Here is a 20705-nt window from a genome sequence, read left to right as displayed (position 1 = left end):
CGTAGGTTTAGGGGATATTTTCAGGATGGTTTGAGTCTTTACAAACAACTGTATGATAGAAAAATGCACGAGGCTCAGCAGTCAAGTAACCCTTCCACATCAGCCACAGCAGATGACCAACCTCGATCTTCGACATCGAGGCGGGCAGTCATAGGAAAAGATGAGCTGCCTGCCTTGATCGACGATGAGATGACACCCCCGTGTCCCACCACCCTAACGCCCGTGCCCCAGACAGATACTGTACCGATTCGCGGAGAATGCAGCAGTAGCCGGGAGGCACACAGCACATCTTTAAGAAAAAAGCTGAAATAAACAAGCTAATTAATTAGGTGCCGCCGACACGTAATTGTCGGCCCAGATCAGTGCCGATTTTTGATTGCTTCGCCTCTGATCTGCGCCGACAATTACGTGTTGGCGACACCTAATTAATTAGCATGTTTATATCGGCTCTTTTCTTAAAGATGTGCTGTGTGCCTCCCGGCTACTGCTGTGTTCTTCACGGTAATGTCTCGGGTCGGCGGCCCGGAGGGTGGGGGCCACTGCACCACCCAACCTGCGACGACTCAGCCTAACACACCATCATCAATTTGCTCGGCAAGCTGTCTTCCCGATTCCGGTAAGTGATACTACACTATACATACATTATTTCTACTTTATATAGGCTGTGTATTTTTACGTGTTATTTGGTAGATTTGACAGCCTCATAGCTTAAAGGTTACTGGAGGTGCATTTCTGCCGAGAGCGCTTGAGTGAGATTTTCTGCCGAGAGCGCTTGTGTGAGATTTTCGCTGTGGAGATCTGTGCAGGCAATCGTTGTAGAGAAGTATTTCTACTTTATATAGGCTGTGTGTTTATCATATCATTTCTGCTTTTACTATATGTTACTGTTATTTCAGGTTTTATGTGTTATTTGTCATGATTTGGTAGGTTATTTTTGGGTCTGCAAACGTTCACAAAATTTTCCCATATAAATAAATGGTAATTGCTTCTTCGCTTTACGACATTTCGGCTTACGAACCGTTTCATAGGAACGCTCTACCTTCGAGTGGCGGGGGAAACCTGTTCCTGTTGTAAAGTTGCTTTTATTGTTCATACTCTAGCCAAATAGTTAATGCATCAAGAAAAGTCTCCAATGTTATGGTAGAATAACCTGAAAAATGTTGCTCTTTGGTTCATGTGTTACTCAAGAAAATTTTGAACTCAGTACTCTAGAAATTCATTCCTTTTGTTGCACTTTTATAATGTTTTATTATAGTCTGCAATAATCATTTTTAAAAAAGACTTTGACCTCCATAATATTAGTGCAAAGGTTAATTTTGACACTGTGAACATTTAACCTTTTGTAGGTAAGAAATGGGCCAAATTGGAAACTAACATTATTTAAAGCTAAATTATACCAGGCAATTGATAATTTGAATGGAAAATCTGGTCCTTGCCAGACTAACAGAAACTCTGACATTCATTTCAGCTCAACTCTATAGATTATCAACGTCACCATGAATTGCTAGAAAGTTGAAGTGAATTTTGTAGAGTCAAGAGGTGTGCATGTATTACAGAAAATAAAAAGTAGTGTGTTTGCATGTGTGCAGAATTTTCATAGGAAGTTTGTTTGAAAAGACGTTGAATATTTTCTAAGTCATCATGCAACTTTATTTTACTGCTTTGATACAGTCATTTTTAGTACATGTCCAGTCACATAAATAACTAAGGAATTTCAAAACAAATTTGCAGAAAATTTCTTTCAAAGAAAATACACATATTAGTCAAAGTATACAGTTTTATTTTACATACATTTTTGTTTACCTGAGATGTTCTTATAAGGAATGATCAACTAGGAATTGGATTTTGTTTTGTGTATCTGAGATGAAAATATTCAACTGCATTAGACTGAATTTGATACTCTTGGTTAAGTGAAGGAACCTCCAGTAAATTGGCCACTGTGTATGTTTGGTTGTCTGCTGCTGTAGCCCATTCACTTCAAGGTTCGACAGAGATGCTCTTTTCCACATCACTGTTGTAATGTGTGATTATTTGAGTTACTGTCACTTTCCTGTAAGCTTGAGCCAGTCTGGCCATTCTCTTCTGATCTCTCTCATTAACAAGGTGTTTTTTCCCTGTAAGTGCTGCTCACCTTTTTTTGTTTTTCACACCATTCTCTGTAAACTCTAGAGACTGTTGTAATGAAAATCCCAGATCAGAAATTTCTGAGATACTCAAACCATCCCGTCTGGCACTAACATCATTCCACAGTCAAAGTCACCTAGATCACATTTCTTTCCCATTCTGATGTTTGGTCTGAACAACATCTGAACCTCTTGATTATGTCTGCATGTTTTTTATGCATTGAGTTGCTACAATGTGATTGGCTAATTAGATATTTACATTAAGGAACGTGTGTTCAGATGTACCTAATAAAGTGGCCTCTGAGTGTATGTTCAACTATTTCACTTCATAATTATCTTACAACAGTATTATTGTACAAAATATTTTGTTGCACTTAGAGATAAATTTTGCAGTAAGCAGACTATGACCCAAGCTTGTGTTTTGTTTGTTGCCTCTTGTCTTCATGCCTTGACTGTATTTCTGATGTATTTTCATTTTAGTGACCCAAATGGCTTTATTTTGGTCCTTTTTTTATTAAGCAAACCACCACTGGAAATTCTTTAGTACAACTGTGAAATCTTGAGTTTGGTTTGACCATGAGATCAGTGTCATTTTTGGAGACGTAATTATTGACTGATTTCCTTTCTGGATCCCCTTCAAATGATCCTTCCCTTTAGAATCTTCTTTCTTTGGACTTTAAACCCCTCCCCCCAAAAAATCTTTGAATCTCTTGTTAGCTCCCAAATTCCATGCTCATCCTCTTGGGACTCACTATCCTTCCAACCATATTTCCACATTACTGCAGTCTTTACCACCATTTTCTGATTATCTTTTCTCAATGCCTTTAATTCCCTGTAGCCTTTGTGTTCAGCCAAATTATCGTTTAATGTTCCATTGGCCAGTTCATTTGAGACGTCATTTAGCTGTAGGCTTGATTGTTATTTGAATTCCAAGTCCCCCATTTCCAAAGTCTCCCAAATACTTGTTTCCAATTCCCCTTTGTCATTCATGTGCTTTATTCTCAGTATTATCTGCCATCTTGTGACCAACCAGCACCTTAATGTATGTGTCAAGCTTTTTGTTGCAATTTCTGTTTGGTCAATATTCAGTCTTCAGTGAGATAGTTTTCTTTAGCTAGACATAAAAGAAGACTTTAAGCTTATAATTGTCAAAAATATTCATGCAATATTCTGTATAGTTTTAACATTTTGATGCAGTGTTTCGACCTGAAATTTTGAGAGTTCTTTTCCTCCCACAGATACTATTTAATCCAGTGAATTCATGCAGCAAGTTGTTTCAGATTCCGGCACCCCCAGTCTCTTGTTTGAAATTTTGATCCTTTCCTGACCCTTCCCGGCTTGCGTAAAAACCTACCCAACCATCCAACACTCATCTTATTCCGACCTCAGACAATTCCTCCAATGCTGTTTCCTCTTGATTCCATTCTCATTATTCCACCATTGATAGTAATGTATTTTGGGTTCTGGGCAGCAGGCTCTGGTGTTTGGTATTTTCCTTCCCAGTTACATTTCCTCCTTTAGCACAAGTCAATTTAGTTTGTTTTAGTATCTCTTCTAATCTTTGTTCTTTTGGTTTAGCATCACTTTTAAAAAAAAACCCTTCCTCAAAGTGCCTTGAGATATTTTCTGTATTAAAGGTGTACATATACATGTTAGTATGTTCGGTTTCTGTTTGGAAATGAAATGTAAAGTTATCCTGAAAAACAAATAAATGTTTGTTCCAAAGATAAAATTCAGGCAACATCTGAAGTAATGTTTGGATGTGAATACCTATTAGCACCTTGAAATAATGAGGAAAGGCAACATCTGAAACAGAATCAGGTTTATTATCACTGGTATGTGACGTGAAATTTGTTAACTTAGCAGCAGCAGTTCAATGCAGTACATAATATAGAAGAAAAATAAATAACTAAATTACAGTATATGTATATTGTATAAAATATTGTGCGAAAACCAGAAATACTATGTCCAAGGGTTCAATGTCCGTTTAGGAATCGGATGGCTGAGGGGAAGAAGCTGTTCCTGAATTGCTGAGTGTGTGCCTTCAGGCTTCTGTACCTCCTACCTGGTGGTAACAGTGAGAAAAGGGCATGCCCTGTGTGTGGAGGTCCTTTATAATGAATGCTGCCTTTCTGAGACGCCGCTCCTTGAAGATGTCCTAGGTACTTTGTAGGCTAGTGATAAAGTATGTAGAGGGTTAACATGGTCAGATAAACAATAGCAGCCTGTTTTTCTGTAAGAAGCTGCTGATGATCAACAGATGTGCTAAGCCATGCTGAACCATATTTCTTCTTGGAGTTAGACAGTGTTTCAAGGTCCTTGTCTCCATGTGCAGTCATACACATAGATAAGACCGCTGCAACCTGTTCTGTGTATGTGAGCCATTATACCTATTCTGTAATTTGTCTTTCGGTATTGCCATGCACATAGATAAGTCTGGCTCCAGCCTGTCTTATGTGGGGGGTATCTGAACAACTATGTCTATTCTGTAAGAGGACCTGCCAGTCAGTTGGTGGACCGAGCAGGAACAGTCACAGACTGTTCCTGTTTGAGCGACTAGCTGAAGTGCCCCGGAGGCTTTGAATAAAAGGTTTATACTTATAGTCTCTGAGTGACTTTATCTGGATTCGACTTCCACACACTAGACCAGATAATTTTGGAAACGTCGGTTTCACGTTAAAACGATAGGCGTCCACACCAGGCGTTTTTGAAAATACTTTCGTTCACATTAGAACGGATACTTGGGCAAATCTCCTCCTACTGGGTATGTGCAGGACACACTGAAAACAAGCGAAGAGAAAATGGTACACTTGGTGCTCATTTGTCCAGTTACAGACTAGAAAAACTTAAAAGGAAATTGCCAAACCAAAGACTTGGTGCGTGTTTGTCCAGAAACATTTCCTACAGCCATAGTCTCTTTACCGATGAAAGGGACGACAGCTACAACTAAATACAATAAAGCTTGTTACTGGACAAAAGTGAAATTTGCTGTTACCTCATTTGTTTGCCTTTACTTTTGCCATGTCTTTGTGTATTATTTTGCTGTATTTAACGTGCAGTAAAACGAGTTACTGGGCAAAAGTGACAATTGCATCTATTGAATGTTTGCACAAGCAATACATTAATACAGCACCTTGTTAAATGTATAAAACATGTCTGCATCAGTGTTATCTTGTATTTCCATACAATGTTACATTAGGATGTTGCACATCTATTGTCAGATATTGTTGTGGTGTTGGAGGTTGTGTTCAAGAAAACAATGAAATGCCGCGCTGCCGCCACCATTTGTTCCGGCACATCATGACAGCGGTTTTAAAATTAGCTGGTTACCCCGTACACACTACAATGGCCAACTGGCGTTTTCAGATTTAAACACTCTGGAGAGTGTTTTAGAAAATCTCCTTTTTCGGGGGAGGAAAACGCCATTTCAGTGTGGACGGTGGGTCAAAACAAAGAGAAAAAGCTTCTGTTACAGATTTATCCGGTCTAGTGTGGACGTAACCCAAATTTATAACCCTCTACAGCTGCTTGCGCTCCTGTTCAGTAGCCTCCCCCCATACCAGACAGTGATGCAGCTTGTCAGAATGCTCTCCACGGTACATCTGTAGAAGTTTTTGAGTGCATTTGTTGACATACCAAATCTCTTCAAACTCCTAATGAAATAATAGCTGCTGTCTTGCCTTCTTTATAACTGCATTGGTATGTTGGGACTTTCTTATTATTAAAGGATTTTTCTTATTCTTAACGGATTTTCTTATTATGTATTATATTTTGCTACTTTTGAGGCTTATATTTCTGTTTGGAATTGAGCAATTAAAACGAAGGCAATTTTAAACAGTAAAAAGGAATGTTAAGATTAAAGCAATAAAGACAAATTTTAAGCGTTAATTAATGACAGAAATGAATTGTGGGCAGAAATTGTAACTTGTATATTTTTCTTGCAGGTTTTTATGAAGACCACCCACTGGAAAATGACCAGTCTAATACCAGTAAGTTCTTTTTCTGCATATTTCCATATTATGCAAGAATGATGTTTGCATTTTAGTATAGAGGGAGGTCAGGATGTTGTGTCCTAGCTGTCATACGTATACCAGGTCAGTACAATATGGAGAGCAAGCTGTTGCCCATGCAGTAGGCTCTCCCTCTCCATGCATCTGATGAATCCAAAGGAACGGCAGAGACTGATCCAGTTTGGAATCAGTGGCATCTCCGGAATTGCCAGTCAGCATTGAACTCAGTGGTTTTGCCTTGGAGATTCCAGCTCGGATTTTTCCTTGGGGTTTACTCCTCAAGCCTTCTCTATGAATAGATATAGTTGTAAGATAGCAAAGGTTGAGATGTGAGTTTTCCTTCTCTGAGATGAGCTGATGAGTCCCGTCTGCCTGGAGCAACTGGTTTTAAGGCACCAGTAATCTGCCTTTCCTCTTCTCCTGTCAGTAGAATGAGTGATTTTTTTTTGGAATTTAATTAGCTTGAAACCATTCCAGTGCCTAACTAGAAATCCATATTTCAGCCTAATGTCATAATTTTTAAACTAAGACCTGGTGGCTTACATAAAATTACTTTCCATGTTTTTTTTAAACAGGAAGTGAATCATTTCCAAAGTTCAAAGTAGATTTATTATCAAAGTAGATGTACGTCACTATATGCAACTCTTGAGATTCATTATCTTGCGGGCATACTCAATGAATTCAGTGAATAATAACAATAACAGAATCGATGAAAAACTGCAACTTGTGTTTAGTCAGTGTGTAAAAGACAGCTAACTGGGTAAATACAAAATAGAAAGAAATAATAAATAAGCAATAAATATCTGGGACATGAGATGAAAAGTCCTTGAAAATAGGCCCATATGACGTGGGAGTATTTTAATGATGAGGCAAGTGAAGTTGATTGAAGGAAGTTGTCCCCTTTCGCAGTAACTGTTCCTGAATCTGGTGGTGTGAGTCCTGAGGCTTCTGTACTACCTACCTGATGGCAGCAGCAAGAAGCGAGCACGTCATGGATGGTGGGGGTCACTGATGATGGATGCTGCTTTCCTGTGGCATCATTTCCTGTTGATGTGCTTAATAGTGGCGGGGGGGCTTTACCCATGATGGATGGGGTTGTATCCACTGCTTTTTGTAGGATTTTCCATTCAAGGGCATTGATATTTCCATACCAGGCTGTGATACAGCTAGTCAGTATACTCTCCACTACACTTCTATAGAAGTTTGTCAGTTTTAGATTTTATGTTAAATCTTCGTAAACTCCTAAGGAGGTAGAAGAGCTGCTATGCCTTCTTACATGCTAGGCCCAAGACAGCTCCTCCAAAACAATAACGTCAAGGAATTTAAAGTTGCTGACCCTCTCCACCTCTGAGGACTGGCTCATAGACCTCTGGTTTCCTTTTCCTAAAGTCAATAATCAGTACCGTGGTCTTGATGACATTGAGTAAGAGGATGTTGTTATGGTACTCAGCCAAATTTTCAGTCTTTCTCCTACATGCTGATTCATGACCACCTTTGATTCGGGCTACGATAGTGGTGGTGTCAACAAAATTGAATATGGCATCGGAGCTGTGCCTAGCCACACGGTCATAAGTGTAAAGCGAGTAGAACAGGAGGCTAAGCACACAGACTGGTGGTGCACCTGTGCTGATGGAGATTGGGGTCTGCAAGTGAGGAAATTGAGGATTCTATTGTTCAAGGAGGTATTTAGGCCAAGGTCTTGGAGCTTATTGATTATTTTTGAGGGGATGATGGATGATATAGTCGATAAAGAGCATCCTGTTGCATGCATCTTTGCTGTCCAGATGTCCCAGGGTAGAGTGAAAAGCGACTGAGATGGCGTCTGCTGTGGACCTGTTATTCAGGTAGGCAAATTGGAACAGATTCAAGTTGCTTTTCAGGCTGGAGTTGATATGTTTCATCATCGCTGTGGATGTGAGTGCTACTGGAGGCAGGTTACCACATCCTTCTTAGGCACCCGTATAATTGAATCGTTTGAAGCAGGTAGGTACCTCGGACTACTGAAGCAAGAGGTTAAAGACCTCAGTGAACATTCCAGCTTGTTGATCGGCATTGGTCTTTAGTGCTTGGCCAGGTACCCCGTCTGGGCTGGGTGCATTTGTGGGTCACACTCCTGAGGGCTGCTTGCACATCAGCCTCAGAGACTGAAATCTCAGGATCATTGGGGGCTGTATGAGTTTGTGATGGTTCTTCCACATTTTAACGGTCAAAGGGAGCATAGAAGGCATTGAGCCCAGCTGGAAGCGAAGCCCTGCTTATGTCACTTGCTTTAACTTTATACTAATGGATAGTTTTAAGACTATAGACCATAAACCATAGGAGCAGAATTGGGCTGTTCAGCCCATCAAGTCTGTTCTGCCATTCCATCATGGCTGATCCCAAATCCTACTTAACCCCGTACACCTGTCTTCTCCTTTGACACACTGACCGATCGGGAAATGATCAACTTCCACCTTAAATATACCCATGAACTTGACCTCCACTGCAGTCTGTGACAGAGCATTCCACAGATTCACTACCCTCTGGCTAAAGAAAATTCCTCCTTAACTCTGTTCTAGAAGGTTGCCTGTCAATTTTGAGGCTGTACTTCAAGACACCTCCACTATGGGAATCATCCTCTCCACATCCACCCTTCCAACATTCGGTAGGTTTCTATGAGATCTTGACTTATTCTTCTAAATTCCAGCGAATACAGACCCAAAGCCAGCAAATGCTGCTCATATGTTAACCCCTTCATTCCTGGAATCATCCTTGTGAACCTCCTCTGAGCTGTCTCCAATGACAACGCTTCCTTTCTGAGATATAGGGCCCAAAACTGTTGACAATACTTCAAGTGTGGCCTGACTAGCATCATATAAAGACTCGGTGTTATCTCCTTGCTTTTATATTCTATTCCCCTTGAAATAAATGCCAACATTGCATCGGCCTTTTTTTTTTAACCACACTCAACCTGTAGATTAACCAACTTGCACGAGGGCTGCGAAGTCCCTCTGCACCTCTGATGTTTGAACCTTCTTCCCATTTAGATAGTAGTCCGCACTATTATTCCTTTTACCAAAATGCATTATCGTATATTTCCCAACACAGTATTCCATCTGCTGCTTTTTTGCCCGTGCTTCCAAATTGTCTTGTCCTGTTGCAATTGCATTGATTCCTCACCATTACCTACCCCTCCACCTATCTTTGTATCATCTGCAAAATTTGCCACAAAGCCATCAATTCCATTATCCAAATCATGGACAAACTATGTGAAAAGTAGCTGTCCCAATACTGACACCTGAGGAACACCACTAGTCATTGGCAGCCAACCAGAAAAGGCCCCCTTCATTCCCACTCACTTCCTGTCAGCCATTTCTCTATCCATATCTGCCTTTCCTTTAAGGCCATAGGATTTTATCTTGTTAAGCAGCCCTGTGTGTTAAGGCAGAGCACGTCTTTAATTATCACCACTTAATATTGTGTGAAGTTGCAATGTGGCAAATGTTCAAGATGCAGTTCACCTTAATATCATCTACATGGATCACAGAAATGAAAGTAAAGGCATCTGTTAGTCTTGCGAGACCATGGATCTGTGCCTGGAAAGTCTTCACTCTCCAGGGCGCAGGCCTGGGCAAGGTTGTATGGAAGACCAGCAGTTGCCCATGCTGCAAGTCTCCCCTCTCCACGACACCAATGTTGTCCAAGGGAAGGGCATTAGGACCCATACAGCTTGGCACCAGTGTCGTCGCAGAGCAATGTGTGATTAAGTGCCTTGCTCAAGGACACAACATGTTGCCTTGGCTGGGGCTTGAACTCACGACCTTCAGGTAGCTAGTCCAATGCCACAGTTGTTAATTAAGTCCATAATGTTCTATTAAAATATTCTATTTTGAAGCACATCGTATAGATATCTGATAAACTGGTTTCACATACTATAGATCCAAAATGGAATCAGGCTCTTCAGCCCTTTACAACCAATTACTTGTTCACATCAATTCTACATTAATTCCATTTTTAAAAATTTCTTTATTCAATTACCTGGAAGCAATTTGCAGTGGTCAATTTAACCTACCAACCTGCAAATTTTGGGATGTTGGAAGGAACTGGAGCACCTTCCACAGTCACCAAGGTATAGGATGGAACCTGAGTCTTGTGTTTTTAAGATTATGAGAACACTCAGTCCTCTTTTATTGTCATTTAGAAATGCATACATGCATTAAGAAATGATACAATGTTTCTCCGGAGTGATATCACAGAAAACAGGACAGACCAAAGACTAACACTGACAGAGCCACATATTTATAACATATGGTTACAGCAGTGCAAAGCAATACCATAATTTGATGAAGAACAGACCATGGGCACAGTAAAAAAAAAAGTCTCAAAGTCCCGAGTCGATCCCAAGTCCCCGATAGCAGGCGGCAAAAGGGAGAAACTCCCTTCCATAAACCTCCAGGCACCGTCAACTTGCCAATACCTTGGAAGCAGCCGACCACAGCCGACACTGAGTCCATCCGTCCGTAAACTTCGTGCTTCCGAGCAGCCTCTCTGATACAGCCTCCCGAGCGCCATCGTCTGCCGAGCGCCTTTGACCTCTCCCCGGCCGCTGAAACATGCAAAGTTGAAGATTTCGGGGCCTTCAGCTCCGGTGAGTCCAGTTACCGCACAGTAGCAGCGGCAGCAAAGCGGGCATTTCAGGAGTTTTCCAGATGTTCCTCTGTGCTCTCATGTCTGTCTCCATCAAATCAGAATTGTGCACGGTTCCCTACTTGACAGATAACAGATATCATCACTGAAGTGGCCGCACGCGCTGCTGTTGCACTGCCATCTTCTCCCCCCTCAGGCAGTGGGTACCATCTTCTCCCCCCTCAGGTTTCAGGCGGTGTACTAAAAGGTATTTTTTATTTAACACACAAAATTACTGTATGCAATGGTATTTGATAAGTTAATTTCAATTAAAATTTATTCAGGAAAAGTTCAAAAATCAAAATCTAGGTAAGTGCAGGATATACTTAAAATGTATAAAATGAAGTGAAGTGTTTTGTAATGCTGACTGAGGTGTTTGGTGAATGCAGCATTAACGCAGCCTGCAGAGTGAAACACTGTATATTTCACTGCTCATTTATGTTCTCATTATGGAGTCGTTTGCAAATTATTTCTTATGAGTGGAAAATTCTGTGAGAGGAGAAATGTGTGAATCTGCTGCCTTGAAGTGTGATTGCGCAACTCACCCTTGAGGCTGAGCTGCTTTTGAGAATTCGATGTAAGCATTAGGTGTAAGATTGGAAATGCTGTTATTAGTTGTGTGACTGCACAAGCATGTGGTCCCTATAGAGATAGGCAACCTGCTTCGATACCTGTTTCTCTGAGCAGCATATAAAAGGAGTAATAGAAGTAATTTAAAAAGCTGTTTGTTGTAGGGTACAAATCTTCCTTGTTGGGGAATGAATTGGTGGCAGTTTTTCATCTTGCTAACAATCTTAATGCTGAGAATTTTTGTAACCTTGTTGCATACGCTCTCTAAACATGAAAGATTCATCGTTTCTGGTCTTGGGTGTTAAATATTCAAATTTGGGGAGTTATTATTTGGAATATGGTGAGATTGTAGGTTGTGGAGAATGGACAAGAAAGTAGAGCTGAAGCTAAAATCAGATATTTATGATCTCTCTGAATGCCATGGAAGGCTGATAGGGTCACATGGCTTATTGCTGCTCCCATATTTTGTCCTTTCATGCCTTTCATTCTTTGCCCTGTAATGTTTGTGTAAAAAAAAACTGGTGATTCTGCATTACAAAAATGGAGACCATAGTTATATGGAAATTCATATATATAATCACGGATTGCCAGCCTACGATTTCTCCTCCTATACTGATTGCGTGATCATCCCTTCACCTTAATTGAAAACTCAAAGGAGTATTTTGTATAAAGTAATTTATAATGGCTGCAATTAATGTAAAAGGTTCAGAATTTTGAAAATCCATAGTTTGGATAGCAAACTCAATTCATTTATACATAATATAGGCTTGAATAAAAATGCAAATGTCAAATAATGTATACAATAACAAATCAGGCAAAGGACAGGTTAAACAACTTGAGTAGAGACAATTCGTCATCCAAATTTCTGGCAAAGAGAATGTTATATATTGTGTATAATTAGAGCGTCTTTTAAATTATGACTTTGACTATATTTGGAAATATTATAGTCTTGTGGCGACTCACTTTCTAGGCAGGCAAACCGGCTCACAAAATGGTGCGCACGTCGGCAGAGAGGCCAGCCCCAAAGTGGTGCTGGGCCACCTTCTTCACCAGCAAGGGAAGAAAGCCTGCGTGCAGGAAGAGACTTTTGTAATGCACCTCTGATGTCATTTCCACCCAGGGAGGGCGAGAATGGAACTGCGTAAAAACCAGTGCTGCGACGGTTGAATAAACAAGTCTCGAGTGCAACTTACAGACTGCATGTCATTATTTCTAGCTCTGTGGGTAGCACATCGCTACACTGGTGACCCTGACGGTCCAAACAGGATTTGGACCAAAGATGATCGATTCTTCATCTGTTCACGCAGTTTCGCTAAAACTGCCAACTTTCTGGATGCTGTGACCATGCGTGTGGTTTGACCAAGCAGATGTCCAGTTCCAGATTCAGCAGGTATCTTCTGATTCCACGCGTTACTATTATTTGGTGAGCTTCCTTGACCAGGAGACAGCCGCCCAGGTTGAGGATTTCATCACCCCCGGAAGAAGGCAAATATGCAACATTCAAAGCGCTGCTCATAGGGACCTTTGGCCTCTTGCAGTGTGAGTGAGGTGCCCACTTGCTGCACCTGGGCGGTTTGGGAGACAGGCCGCCGTCAGCATTAATGAACGAGATGCTGGCCCTGGCTGAAGGACACAAGCCCTGCTTCATGTAGAGCAACTGCCTGAGGATATACATCTGCTGCTGGCCGATGCAGATTTCAGTGACCCCTGGAAGGTGGTGGCCCGGGCAGAAGTGCTGTGGAAAGCCAAGAGGGAGAGCGGGGCGTCTGTCGGACAGATTACCAAGTCACGCGCCCAACAGCAGGCCAGACCATGCCCGGCAACGGAGCGTGCACAACCCAGAGGCCGGAGGAGGCCAATGAACAGTAGTGTTTCTACCACCAGTGGTGGGGCACAGAAGCCTGCCGTTGTGGCCCGCCCTGCAAGTTCCTGGAAAAACGCCAGGGCCAGCCACCGCTAATGGCTACGGCGGTTGGCCACCAGGACAGCCTCTTGTACGTCTGGGGCAAACAGGACGCCGCTTCTTGGTCGACACCGGAGCGGAAATCAGCGTCTTACCCCCAGCGGAGTATGACACCCGCAACAGGGAGCCGGGACCCACCCTGAGGGCCGCAAACAGCAGCACGATACGGACCTACAGCACCCACACAGTGCAGCTGCAGTTCGACGCCAGCTGGTTCACGTGGGACTTCACACTGGCTACTGTGGCCCAACCACTCCTGGGGGTGGACTTCTTGCGAGCTCACAGCCTGTTGGTCGACTTGCAAGGGAAAAGACTGGTCCATACCAAGACTTTCTAGACGTTCTCCCTGGGTGAAGCCAATTTGCCGGCCCCACACCTGGACTTCATCACGCTGTCCGACAACGAATTCACCAAAATCCTGGCGGACTTTCCATCGGTTCTGGTTCCGCAGTTCACGGCAGCCATGCCCAGACACGGAGTACAGCACCACATTCTGACCCAGGGACCACCCCTCCACGCCCGCGCACGAAGGCTCCCCCCGGACAAGCTCTGCCTGGCGAATGAGGAGTTCAAGAGGATGGAGGAATTGGGGATCGTACGGTGGTCCGACAGCCCATGGGCCTCCCTCCTGTACATGGTGCCCGAAGCAGCCGGGGGTGGAGATCATGCGGTGACTATCGCACACTGAACGAGGCTACAACTCCAGACTGCTACCCCGTGCTGCACATACAGGACTTTGCAGCAAACCTGCATGGGGCAAGCATCTTTTCCAAAGTAGACCTCGTCCGGGGATACCAGCAAATCCTGGTACACCCTGAAGACATCCCCAAAACAGCACTCATCACCCCGTTCGGCCTGATAGAATTCCTCCGAATGCAGTTCGGCCTGAAGAATGCCGCATAGACATTCCAGTGGCTAATGGATGCGGTGGAACGCGACCTGGACTTTGCGTTCATCTATTTGGAGGACATCCTCGTAGCCAGCAGTAGTCATCAGGAGCATCTGTCCCACCTCCGCCAGCTCTGCTCCCGCCTGAGTGATTTCAGCTTCACGATCAACCCGGCCAAACGCCAGTTCGGACTCGACACCATCGACTTCCTGGGCCACAGGATTACCAAAGACAGGGCAACACCTCTGCCCGCCAAGGTAGACGCAATCCACCACTTCGCCGGGCCCAACACAGTCAAAGGCCTGCAGGAGTTCGTTGGTATGGTGAACTTCTACCACCGCTTCCTCCCCTCAGCAGCCCGTATCATGCACCCTTTGTTCACCCTGATGTTGGGTAAAGGCAAGGACATTACCTGGGACGAAGAGGCCGCGGCCGCTGTCATTAAAGCCAAAGAAGCCTTGGCAGACGCCACGATGCTGGTGCACCCCAGAATGGATGTTCCAACCACCCTCACAGTGGATGCATCCAACACAGCAGTCGGTGGGGTGCTGGAGCAACTCATTGAGGGGCGCTGACAACCCCTGGCGTTCTTCAGCAGGCACCTACGACTGCCTGAACTCAAGTACAGTGCCTTCGACCGGGAGCTGTTGGCACTATATCTGGCAATCTGGCATTTCAGGTGCTACTTAGAAGGCAGACCATTCACTGTGTTCACAGACCACAAACGAAGGTGTCCGATCTCTGGTCGGCCCGCCAGCAGCGACATCTGTCCTACATCTCCGAGTACATGATGGACATCCAGCACGTCTCGGGAAAGGACAACGTCGTGGCGGACGCACTCTCCAGACCAGCTATGCAGGTCCTGTCCCGGGGGGGGTGGACCATGCAGCACTGGCGGAGGCGCAGCAGGCAGACGACGAGATGCCCAGCTACAGGACCGCAGTCTTGGGTTTGCAGCTGCAAGACTTCCTCGTAGGCCCAGGTGAGAGGACCCTCCTGTGTGACGTGGCTACCAGCCAACCTCGCCCCATCGTCCTGGCAGCCTGGCGGCGGCGAGTTTTCAACTCCATACACGGCTTGGCGCACCCATCTGTCAGGACTACCGTCCAGATGGTCTCCAACAAGTTCATGTGGCACAGACTTCGCAAACAGGTCAGTGAATGGGCCAAAATGTGCACGCAGTGCCAAACGGCCAAGGTGCAGCGGCATACCAAAGGCCCGCTGCAGCAGTTCGAACCCACCCGCTGGAGGTTCGACCACATTCGTGTGGATATTGTGGGGCCCCTGCCAGTGTCGCTAGGAGCATGGTACCTCCTAACTATGGTAGACCGGTTCACGAGGTGGCCAGAGGCGGTCCCACTCACTGACACCACCGCCGATTCCTGTGCCCGAGCGCTAATTGCAACCTGGGTGGCACGCTTCAGGATACCGGCCCACATTACCTCCGACAGAGGCGCCCGGTTCACCTCCAGCCTGTGGTTGGCTGTGCCCAGCCTGTTGGGAACCCAGCTACACCACACAACTGCCTACCACCCACAGTCGAACAGGCTAGTGGAATGCTTCCACCGTCACTTGAAGTCGGCTCTCATGGCCTGCGATGAGCTTCCCTGGGTCCTGCTTGGAATCCGCACAGCGCCCAAAGAGGATCTGCACACCTCGTCACCCGAGCTGGTGTACGGTGCACCCCTGGTCATCCCAGGAGAGTTCATACCAGCCCCAAGGGGGCAAGAGGAAGAACCCACAGCAGTCCTTGACATACTACGCGAAAGGCTCGGCAACCTGGACCCCGTACCGACTTCGCAGCATGGATGGATCCCGACCTGTGTACCCAAAGACCTGCAGAACTAAGTTTGTATTTGTACGAAGGGTTGCACACCGGGCACCGCTACAGCAGCCGGATGAGGGGCCGTTCAAGGTGATCAGGAACAACGGGTCCACGTACGTTCTGGACATTGGGGGGAAGAGGAGGTTTTCACGGTGGACCGACTCAAGCCGGCCCATGTGGACTTGGTGCAGTCAGTCGAGGTTCAGGCACTGTGGCGCAGAGGCAGACTGCCGAAACAGAGACTGATCTGGACTGTGGACATTGGGGGGTGTATTGCTGGTTCTGCGGGGGGGGGGGAGGGGTTATGTGGTGACCCACTTTCTACACAGGTGAACCGGCTCACAAAATGGCGTACGTGTCGGCAGAGAGGCCAGCCCCAAGATGGCGCTGGGCCGCCTTCTTCACCAGCAAGGGGAAAAAGCCCACGCGCGGGAAGAGACTTTTGTAATGCACCTCTGATGTCATTTCCGCCCGGAGAGGGCGGGAACGGAACTGTGTAAAAGCCAGTGCCACGAAGTTTGAATAAACTAATCTCGAGTGCAACTTACAGACTGCGTGTCGTTATTTCTAGCTCTGTGGGTAGCACATCGCTACAGTCTTCCCATTTGTAAAAAGCTGCATTAAAATCTGTTGAAGTATTTCATAAAAACGCAAACAACCTTCCTTCAGTTAGTCCTGACGAAGGGTCTCGGCCTGAAACGTCGACTGTACCTCTTCCTAGAGCTGCTGCCTGGCCTGCTGCGTTCACCAGCAACTTTGATGTGGGTTGCTTGAAGTATTTCATAAGCTACTTCAAATGTTAAGTCTTTTGCTTGATGCATTTGGGTCCTTGAGGTGACTAGCTTTAATTATGTTGACCAGTATCAACTTTGGCCTGTCTATAGCCATCTGCTCTTTCACCGGACAGCTGCTCAGCATATAGCAGCAAGTATTGTGTGAGTCACCATCTGCTAATGTTGTATTTAGTACCCCATTCAGGCCAGGAAGTGGACTCAGATCATGAGGTGAAATAAGTTTTTCAATAGAATAAAAACTTCTTTAGAGTCTTGAAATATTGGTTAGATTGAGATTTAAAAGATATCAGATTTTCACTTTTAATAATAACTTTCCATAATATTTTTCAATATTATTGCGGTGAGATTAAAGCTGGAATGTACGGATGAGTATGGTTTCCCTACTGACAAAGGGACAATGAAGCCATATATGATTTGAGCTAAATCAATGGGTTACTTACTGCAAATTGCTATGCAAAAAAAACTTGATGTTAGAAGTTGAAAGAGTAATTAAAACCATGATTGCCTAATTAAATTCTGTAAATGATATAAAGATGTTGTATTTCATCCACAGTTTTGGTTCATTTAAACATAGAAACATTTACTTGCAGCCTGCCGGCAATAATTACAATAATTGCACTAAAGCTGCCTTTAATTCAATTAATTTAATTTAATTCAATTTATTCATTTAGTGATTTAGCAAAATAACTTTAGAGCAATAGGAAATAAATGACTTCCCTATTGGTCTATAAAATCATCTTGCAGAATGCCTGATTATATGCTCCAAATGGCCCATAGTACTTAACGACTAGGGAAATGCTTTTGAAGTGCACTCTTCAATTGTTACATGGCAAATGCAGCAGCCAATTTGGCAAAAACAAGCTACTACAAACAACAAGTGAATTGAATAACTAGATGGTGTTGCATAAGGATGTAGTGCTAAGAACAGAAAGCAAATTCCACACATTTCTTAGAATTGTGCCCATTGGACATTTTGCGTCCATCTGCAAAGCCAAAGGAGTCTCTGTTTAGCAACTTAAGACTTGTACTATTGCTTTCTTTCAGCAGACTGCCCTGAATCACGTCATGTACAATCTAGTATGGACAATTGAAAATACAATCACTTGATTCAGAATACAAGGGCATTACCTTAAAGCATTGTTACCAATAGGCCAAATTGATCATAACCTGAAAATATTAATTTACTTCTATAAGAAAGCCATTCAGAATTCTGTTTCTATAACTGTACAGTATACAATGATTCTGAAACGTCTTGTGATATTTCAGCACAAATTACCTTCAAATAGCTTACAGATTTGCTTGGGAAACTTTCATGAAGTTGATTTTTTTTTGAAGAGCTAACAGAGGATTGACAAGGGCAGGGTAGTAGACCTTGTCTACATGGAATTTAGCAGCCCTGTTTGATAGACTGATCACATGGGATCTACGCTAGCCAGTTGGATAGTGGAGGAGAAGCAAGAAACTGGATGATGCTGGAATTGCCATTTGTGCTATTGGGTACAAAATCATCCTTGTGCAAGGAGACAAAAGGTGGTATTGGAAAGTTTTTCATTTTGGAGGCTTGTGACAAGCATTCTTTCACTTAGTCCTGACGAAGGGTTTCAGTCTGAAACGTCAACTGTACCTATTCCTGTAGATGCTGCCTGACCTGCTGTATTCACCAGCAATTTTTATGTGTGTTGTTAGATGATGGAATAGATGGCTTTGTTGCCAAGTCTGCAGATGATACGAAGATTGGCGGAGGGGCAGGTAGTGTTGAGGAAATAAGTAGGATGCAGAAGTCCTTAGATTAGGAGAATGGGCAAGAAAGTGGCAAATGAAATACAATGTTGGAAAATGCATGGTTAAGCACTTTGGTAGTAGAAATAACTGTGCAGACTATTTTCTAAACGGGGAGAAAATCCAGGAATCGGAGATGCAGAGGGACTTGGGAGTCCTTGTGCAGAACACCCTGAAGGTTAACTTGTAGGTTGAGTTGGTGGTGAGGAAGGCAAATGCCATGTTAGCATTTATTTCATGAGGTCTAGAATACAAGGGCAAGGATGTGATGCTGAGGCTTTATAAGGCACTGGTGAGGCCTCACCTTGAGTATTGTGAACAGGTTTGGGCCCCTCAGAAAAGATGTTCTGGCACTGGAGAGGGTCCAAAGAAGATTCACAAGGATGATTCCAGGAATGAAAGGGTTATCATACGAGGAACGTTTGATGGGTCTGTACTTGCTGGAATGCAGAAGGATAGGGGGGATCTCATTGAAACCTTTTGGGTGTTGAAAGGCCTAGACAGAGTAGATGTGGAAAGGATGTTTCCCATGGTGGGAGAGTTTAGGACAAGAGGGCACAGCCTCAGGATAGAGGAGCGCGCTTTCAAAACAGAGATGCAGAGAAATTTCTTTAGGTGGTGAGTTTGTGGAATTTGTTGCCACATGCCGCTGTGGAGGCCAGGTATTTGGGTGTATTTAAGGCAGAGATTGATAAGTTATTGATACGATATGGCATCAAATGTTATGAGGAGAAGACCGTGAACTGGGGTTGAGGAGGCGATTTAAAAAAAAAGGATCAGCCATGATTGAATGGCGGGGCAGACTCAATGGGCCAGATGGTCTAATTCTGCTCTTATGTCTTAAGGTCTTACAGTCTAAATACAGATAAATTGGACTAGATCAGGTAGGATCCTTGGTCAGCAAAGGACCTATTTCCACATTGTTGACTTGGATTATATGTATTTATGAACTTATAAGTGAATCAGTAAACTTGTTATTGGGTCTTTTACATAGCTTTTTTTTTGTTGTGAGCATGGCCAGAATTTTCAGTAGGGGTTTTTAAGCCATCAAGGATGTATATAGCATAGGCTTCTCGATACACAAGATGGAGCAAACTGCTGATTCAGGTTATGGGGTGGCGTGTTTCATGATAAACTCTCTGGTGCTTTGTTGAGGTTTTGTTGTACTCTTTCTTTCCCCACCCTTGAACATCTGACAATTAAGTATTGAACATTTTACTTACCAGGAGTTTTCTGTGATCCTGATTGCAGTTTACATACCACCAAAAGTTGATAACCTGGAACTTGAGGTTTTGAAAGCTGTCACTGCAGTGCCTTTCAAATCATAGTTTGGGACTTCAATCAGTCTTGTTTGAAGAAATTTATGCCAATTACCATCAGCATACAACCTTAAGCCCCAGGGTCCCAACGTACTGGACCACAGCTGTACTACTTTCTCCTTGGAGCGAAGGAGGATGAGAGGTGACCTGACTGAGGTATATAAGATGATGAGAGACATTGATCATGTGGATAGTCAGAGGCTTTTTCCCAGGGCTGAAATGGCTGCCAGAAGAGGGCACAGGTTTAAGGTGCTTGGGAGTAGGTACAGAGGAGATGTCGGGGTAAGTTTTTTTTATGCAGAGAGTGGTGAGTACATGGAATGGGCTGCCGGCAATGGTGGTGGAGACAGATACGATAGGGTCTTTTAAGAGACTTTTGGATAGAAAAATAGAGGGCTTTGTGGAACCCTAGTAATTTCTAAGGTAGGGACATGTTTGGCACAACTTTGTGGGCTGAAGCGCCTGTATTGTGCTGTAGGTTTTTTATGTTTCTATTATAAGGAAGGTCTGCTGTTCCACGCCCCGACCACATTTCTTGAAACCTGATCACTTAGCTTGTATGCAGGTAGGAGAAGGATAGCTGAGGCCAAGGAGCAAGGCTGTGGAGAAAAGGACAGCAAAGAGATGGTCATGGCAGGTAGAGGAGTGGCTTTGGGATTACTTCCAGTCTAGACTGGCCTGTGTTCAGGGATTCAGAAGGGGATCTGAATGGATGCACCATAGTTGTCACGGACCTTATAAAAAATAGTCATAGACGAGTGTGTCCCC

The 20705-nt window shown here is 43.9% G+C and overlaps 1 protein-coding gene and 1 long non-coding RNA gene across 2 annotated transcripts in view; one reads left to right on the top strand and one right to left on the bottom strand.

The window, feature by feature from the left end:
• LOC134359768 (nuclear receptor subfamily 6 group A member 1) overlaps positions 1 to 20705 on the top strand; it is a 328226-nt gene that overhangs the window by 36612 nt on the left and 270909 nt on the right. The window contains exon 2 of the mRNA XM_063073379.1: positions 6068 to 6112. Coding sequence (XP_062929449.1) covers positions 6068 to 6112 — 45 coding nt within the window. The remainder of the gene's footprint in view (positions 1 to 6067; positions 6113 to 20705) is intronic.
• The window catches only part of LOC134359769 (uncharacterized), a 118925-nt gene that overhangs the window by 27092 nt on the left and 71128 nt on the right, over positions 1 to 20705 (bottom strand). The gene's annotated exons all lie outside the window — the stretch shown is intronic.

The sequence above is a fragment of the Mobula hypostoma genome, chromosome 21 (assembly GCF_963921235.1).
Source record: "Mobula hypostoma chromosome 21, sMobHyp1.1, whole genome shotgun sequence".
Lineage (NCBI taxonomy): Eukaryota > Metazoa > Chordata > Chondrichthyes > Myliobatiformes > Myliobatidae > Mobula > Mobula hypostoma.
The sequence above is the reverse complement of the archived record's forward strand: the minus strand, read 5'-3'. Positions and strand labels throughout refer to the sequence as shown.